Source organism: Nematolebias whitei, chromosome 21 (genome assembly GCF_014905685.2).
Source record: "Nematolebias whitei isolate Nwh7 chromosome 21, NemWhi1, whole genome shotgun sequence".
Taxonomy (NCBI): Eukaryota; Metazoa; Chordata; class Actinopteri; order Cyprinodontiformes; family Rivulidae; genus Nematolebias; species Nematolebias whitei.
The window spans coordinates 29,399,475-29,406,889 of NC_056518.1; the positions used below are offsets into that span (position 1 = coordinate 29,399,475).

The 7,415-nt window shown below is 41.5% G+C and overlaps 1 protein-coding gene across 1 annotated transcript in view; it reads right to left on the reverse strand.

The window, feature by feature from the left end:
- slc4a11 (solute carrier family 4 member 11) overlaps positions 1-7,415 on the reverse strand; it is a 59,833-nt gene that overhangs the window by 22,394 nt on the left and 30,024 nt on the right. The window contains exons 6-7 of the mRNA XM_037695458.1: positions 1,619-1,700; positions 300-423 (exon numbers count right to left, since the gene is read on the reverse strand). Coding sequence (XP_037551386.1) covers positions 300-423; positions 1,619-1,700 — 206 coding nt within the window. The remainder of the gene's footprint in view (positions 1-299; positions 424-1,618; positions 1,701-7,415) is intronic.

Sequence of the window (7,415 nt, forward strand, 5' to 3'; positions counted from 1 at the left end):
TAGGTGTAGTTTCTGTGGTCTAGGTGTAGTTTCTGTGGTCTAGGTGTAGTTTCTGTGGTCTGGGTGTAGTTTCTGTGGTCCCAATGTAATTGAGATTATAGTTCAGTATCTGCAAATATGACTTATTACAATTTTTTATTTATTAAAACCATTTTTGTGTTCGCTAAGTTTAATTAACTGTGGCGGCCATCTTAAATCAGGTTGGCTTCCAAAGTTTATAATTTATAGATGAACATCCAGTAATTACTTCCTAATCATTAATAAAACATGAGCTAATTTAGTAAACCTCGGGCAGGTACCATTTTGGAGGGGGCGAGTATCAGGATGACGTAGCGGACCTCGCAGCAGTTCTCCCCCCAGTTCTGCGGCCTCTCCAGGCGGGAGATGCACACGTGGCGCCTCTGAAGATGCTTCACGTTGCAGCTGGAGCAGAGAAGACGAATAGAGGAGGAAGTTTTAACAAAAATATAAACGCCTCGCCTCAGCAGACTTTAAACATTCAGACGTGTCGCAGAGTAACAAAATAAAAACGTATAATACCTCGAGTGAATGCATATCACCCGTCACCTTTCAGTCCACAGTTTTAGAGTGAGATCATTTAATGATAAAAAAATGACTAAACATTTGATGAAATAAAGATAAATGAGACTGGAGGTGCAGTTTCAACAAGAAATCAGTGCAAATTTGTTGTAATTTGACTAATTTGTACACTTTTCTTAAAAAATAATACATTTAATGTACAGCAAGACAAAATCTATCAATACAAAGTTAAATTATTCAATTTTTATGTAAAAAATAAACAAATCATGATAACTAGTTGTCTCGTTTGCCTCTATGTGTCCCTGTGATGGACTTGCGACCCGTCCAGGGTGTACCCCGCCCCTCGCACAGTGATTGCTGGACATGGGCACCAGCGACCCCCGTGACCCAAAGTGGAAGAAGCGGGTAAAGATAATGAATGGATGGATGATAACTTTAGAATTGCAGCTTTAAATTTACAAGCAAATGTTTAATTAGAGGTAGCAGATAATAACACTTTTGTCTGTCTCTGTGTTTGACAAAGTATCTCATGAACCACCAATGTACATTTACACCTGGTTAACATTTGAAGCAATTCAAGATGGCCGCCACAGCCAACTAGCACTGGGACAAACAAAAAAGACTAAGATTTAGACAGTTCTATAGATATTTAGCTGAAATCTGATGGTGGTAGTAGCTGGGAGTGATCCCCAACACGTAATCTGGGAGCCACAGATTGAGTGATATTTCTGTTAGCAAAATATCTAATCAATGATAGGATGTATTTTAGTAAAACGTTCAGAAACTAATCACTGGATGTATCACTGTAATCGATTACCTTTTAGAGCAAACTCAACTCAAGATGGCTGCCACAGCCACCTGACATTAGGAAACTCCAAAACAGCTATAATTTAGTAATTTTTACAGATATTATCCTGAAATCTGGCGTGGTAGTAGCTGAGAGTCGCCCCCAACACACAAGATCGTACATAAAGCAGCTCCAACTCCATTGCTCAAAAGAAATTAGTTTTTGCCCAAAACTCTTGGATGAAAGGTGGCGGGTGACGTGCATTCCTTAAGGCTTGACAACAGTTCTTACAGGATGCAGAGCCAGGACTGCTGGTACTGGACCCCGGTGGCCGTGGCCGTCACGCCCTGGATCGTCTCCGACAGCAGGTGGACTGAAGGGCAGAGGTCAAACCCAAGTTAGAGAACATAATCCATAATCTAATCCTCAAACAGTTTTATAAAGATTCTCATGGAAGGAATGTTCGTTTCTTTTCTGTATGGAGCTCAGAAACACCAGAAGTGTCTTCTGCCAGTTCAGTTTCATTAAGAGCACGTTCAACAACACGTTTAGACCCATTTAGGACATTTTCAATGGGAAAGTAGCGCCTCAGTGCTGCCAAGTGTTTAAATATGCCGTCGACATATTTAACGAGTGTCCCTTCTGCCACGAGCAGCGATGCCCGTCTGCTTCTGTGAGCAAACACCCCGACAAGCTACACCGGCGCTCGTGTTCACGACTAAAAACAACATTTCATTAAGCCGGTGTGTTCACGGAGCACAAATCATTAAACATCAGCTTCCCAACAGGAAGCTTCGTTTGGACTTTGTGGTTTTGAGGGATTTTCTCCAGCAGCGGTAAAAACCCAGAGAAGACTCAGCTTTTCTTTTTTTTTTTTTTTGTCTCGTGACAACCTCTTTAGCTCATCAGCTCAGAGAAAATGACAGGGTGGAAATGTTTGGTGTTGTAAGCAGCAGGGGGGGAGGAGGGGGGAGGATCATTTCCATATCGTTTTGACTTCTTTCTTTCTCTGCGTCTTTGTCTTCCTCTCCATCACTCTTCTTTTCTATCCCTCTGCCATGCCGTCTCATCAATAAAGTATCCTCCATTCATGCCAGAAAATGATGGGCGTCACCATGACAACAGTATCACAGGGCTCATGGAGGGAGGGGGAGAGGAGGGTAAAAAATGTTTTAAAATAAGGTGGTTTGAGAGACAAGAAATGAGGAGGGGAGAGGAAAAAAGAGGCTTAAAAGAGGGAAATAGGCAGGAGACGGGTACAAATAAATAAAACCAACAGAGACTAAACAAAACATGACAATCAGAAATAAACAAAAAGCGAGATGAGGAGTCGGAAACAGGACGACGTGGGGAAATGGAAAATGGGGAGACGACGAGGACTCGATTCAATTAACGGCAATAAGCTTGACGGCCAGGTCCAAATCTAAAGCCATCCAATCTCTCATTGACGTCAGGGACGAGCTGGGGGGACGGGGGGCGCGGGGGAGGCTGGGAGAAGAAATGAGTGAGAGATCGAGAAGGGAGTGAAAATTTAACAGAAAATGAACACAGGAATTAAAACAGAAAACGTACGTTAGGCCCGGAGCCAAGACAGACGCTAACACCGTTAGCTTTGTTCCTCCTCCTGTATTAATGTTTTTTTAACAAACAAAAATGTTGTGGATTTCTGGAGCTTTTATTTTGTACGCGGAAATCACAGCTTTCAATTTTCAAGTCAGAAAACGTATTGAACCCCATCACAAAGTTGGAGACGGCAAACTTTTAGCAAGTTTTCAGATCCTTCTAGCGATTATTTGTTTAAAAAAAAAAAAAGTGACAAACCTAACGGCCATTTAAAGCTGTAATCATATTAAGACAATATTTTTTTTAGATTTTTTTATTTGTTGCGACATTGTTCCTCTCTGGACAGTTACGACATTTATGAGATGAAGTGATTTAGTGACACAGGTTAGCCTGTGGCTACATTCCTTAGCCTTAGACTTGGCAACACGACCAGCCAGGACCTCAAAATCCAATATGGCTGCCCAGATCCACCCGTTCCAATATAAAGTTTTATTAGCTGCAATGATCATTTCCCACTTCTGTCCGTCAGTAGTCCCGTCACACGCAGTACGCTCCAAACATTATTAGCGCACCGACTGGATGCACAGTTACTGACTTGTGCCGCTAATGGTAGTTAGCCTGGTTACTGAGCACCACTGTTAGCAAATTCTATTAGTTTTTTGACTCGCAACTAGAACTGTTATGTTGAAAAGACGTATCCAGATCAGACTTTGAGGTAAACTAAATAGAGCGTTAAAACCAGTACTGATTTTATGCCCTATAAATCACCTTTTTTTTGCATAATTTGCATGCCCTGCGACTTATATGCCAAAGTGATGTATTTATGGATTTTTTCCCATATTTTGGTTGAGATATGACCGTTTTCATTCATTCCGACTGAAAATATTGAACACTACCATTTTCAACCACTAGATGGCGCTCGAGTAGTATGGCATGCCGTTGTATAATTTAGTAGGTAAAAGTGGCTTTTTACACAATTGGCTTACCATATACTGCCACCGTCATCTGCCTGGAGCAACCGTCAAATAAGCTTCATTTCACCGCGCACTCCCAGTGAAATGCAGCCAATTTGACCATTAAAGTGCATTTATAAAGTAAAAGTTCAACCGAGACACACCTTTACTATAATGTTGAGCAAACAAATAATCGTTTTAGGTGCTTATCTTGTTAGATTTCGAAGAAACGCGCAGCGTTCCTCCTTCCTTTTTTCCTCCCCGTCTGCGCGCTCCCGGAGCACCGAGGCAGCTAATACTTTTAAAATGCAGCTGATTTGACTGTTAAAGTGCATTTATTAAGTAAAAGTTAGACTGAGACACACCTTTACTATAATTTCGAGCAAACAAATAATTGTTTTTAGTGTTAATCTTGTTAAAATCTTGTTAAAGTCCTCCTGTACATGCTTCCGCGGCCACCATTTGGCAGCCAATCGATTTTTGGCACAACACTGGCCCACATTTCCGGGTTGTCAGCGGTGACGTATAATAGATGCAACGTTTACGGCGAAGCGATGTATTTATGGATTTTTCCACTTTATTAGACATACTGGACTGATGTAACTTATAGGGCGGAGCAGCGTGTAAGGCAAAAAATACTGCTAAAGGTAATAGGAGGACTGCATGTGGCACGTTATATGCCCGTCGATTAACTCATAAAACCTTTGACCTTGATCTTAAAGCCGGGATGATGAAAGGTGCACACAACACTCAGTCCAGTGATGTTGCAAATGTGTCATTTAACGTTATGTAAAATTCTCTTGGGTGGATTATAAATTATGGGCGGGACAAGAGAAAGTTCACGAACGTACAGAGACACGGTAATACGTCCCCTGTTGATGGGCGTATAATAACGAAGCTAAACACATCTAACAAGGTTAACTCAGGTCCTTTGAATGGATTCTTCTTTGTCGAAACGTTTCGTCTTTCATCCAAATAACTTGAGGGGATGCAATAAACTTATATAAATAGCATCTTATCATAGTGGATCAACCAGATTGCTGGAGACGACCAGAACTAGTTGTTCACATGCAAAAAGAGGACCATCAGCCTAACTACTGATCATTAGTGGTCTAAAGGGCCACTTGCTATTCACAGAGGACTGAGTGATTAAACTCTCAAACTAGTTTGAGGCAATCCTGGACACAGTGGTTCAAAATGTCCTGATGCATGCTCAATAATCCAGAAAGATAAATCTAACAAGGTTGAGTCGAAATGTTTCAACGAAGAAGAATCCGTCCAGAGGACCTTGTTAGATTTATCCACCTGGATTATTGAGCATGCATCAGAAGCTAAACACACTTCCTGCTGCACATAAACCCCAACGTTAGCACCTCAGTTATTCAACTCCGTTTTGTTTCAAGTCCTAAGGAATCTAAAGAGGGTGGATTTGTATTTACAGAACGTGGTTATTCCACTTCCTGTTCAGACTGAAACAAAAGCAAACCAGAGCCTCCAAATGTTGCATCTGAAAGTGCAGTGACATTAACCGACTCCCCAGCCCTCCGTTCCCTCCAAAGGGAGACAAATCTGCTGTAAATTCACCTTCGGTTTGCTCACAACCCCATGCAAAGATCACCCGGTGATGCCAATATTTACTGAGCGGCGTAAAGGGCATCGTGACTTCCCGCTCTTTGGGTTACGTCGACGGTAAAACGAGCACACCCAACTCGTACGATCCAAAAAAAGTGATCAGGTGAGCTAATTGAAGATGTGATTATTTGTCATTCTAATGAATATTTGCACACAGTTTCATCAGCTTTGCGTACAACGCCGTTTCCACACCCAAATATGATTTAAAAAAAAGGCCTGTGTGACACGCAGCATGTCAAATGTGACAAACTTCAATGGAAAAAGATGAATTAATGGGAGGAAGGCTGCACAGACCCTCTTTGATCCTTCTGGATTCTTTAAATGAGTTTATCCACAAAGCTTCTGGTTCGGAAGGGGAGATTTCTATTTCTGCAAATCACATGAGACGGACAGTCACAAATAAATAAGATACGAAATAATAAACACGCAAATAATTCAGCCTCGTCATTTCTTCAGTTGTCAACATCAAAGACAGAAAAAAAAAAGCCTTTAAGGCATCGAGATCCCTTCCATTATTCCCACAAGTAGTTTTATAGAAAGCTCCAGATGTTCTAAAACAGAGCAGCTCCATACAGAAGAGGCAGAACCACAGAAACGTGACGTGATGATGACGATGAGAGGACAACCAGGACCGGATCAGGTCCGGGTTCTGACATCTGCAGAATTTGACTTTAGTATTTTCTGGATAAAGGCAGGAAAAGTGAACAAAGCATGAAGGAGCAGTCTCTTTTCCAGGACTTAATCCTTATAAAGCACTAAAATGATCCAACAGAATAATTTTATCATTACAAATTATTTAAAAATGATTATAGCTTTGGACCCCTAAGTAAAGGTTACAGATCAATTATTTTACTAAATAATCCTCTTAAGACAAAGTTGATTCCTGTGATTACAACTCGGAACAAAAACAGCGAGCTTGTTTTCAAGCTCTATGTTTAGATTTAAATTTAAATTTACTGACTGGGCTCTTCATTTTGTGGTCTAAATTATATATTTTTTTATAATAGATTTGATCAATGTGTAGGAACCCCATTAAATATGGAGGAAATTAAATCTAATCTTGTAATTGGGAGGTCAAACAGACACTAAACCTGTCAGATGATGTATTTTATAAAATGTATGAACAGTGGGGGAGATCATAAATTAAGTACTAACCTGGTAAGTACTGTGTACGCACCAAGTAGCTACCAGATAAGTGTTAGGTACTTACTGACCCACTACCAGGTAAATACTGGGTAGTCGGCGGTCACTCAGGGTTGAGTAGGACGGCCACTTCGAGTGTGGGATTAGAGTCCAATACTGTGTCGACGGACCCTGCCACAGCATGTTCAGGAGCATACACTGACTCCAGGTGAGGTTGCGTTGGCTGCTTTGCTGGTTCGACGCTGCTTCTGTCTTTTGACTCTTCCTCCAGTCGGCGTTCCACGATGGCAGTTGCCTCAATGGTGTGTTGCCGCCAGGTCTTTTGCCGCAGTTTCCCAGGTGGAAATGGAAACGTTGCATGAAGACAGATGTTGCTTAACAGTCTTTGTATCCAAGCTTTGGATGACTCATTTTGCCACATTGGAGCTCTCCACAGAGGACAGCTTTCGGCAGTCTGGCATCGCCCATTCCAACGACACGGCCGGTCCACCTTAGTGTTTCTACACGGGGGGAGTTAGTACACTTTCTGACTTCAGAGTTGGAGACGTTGATTTACAGTTGACCTCAAGGAGCTGGTGAAGGTGGGACACCTGTACTGGTAAACGGCTAATGTGTCGAGGTTACATAAGTACTTACCAGACACATTACCAGGTAAATACTGGGTGAATATTGAGTCACTACCAGTTAAGTACCAGGTCATGTCGATAATTATGTATTAGGCATATTACCAGGTAAGTACCAGGTAAATTCTAAGTACGTACTAGATATATACAAGTATATATTAGGTAAGTATTAGG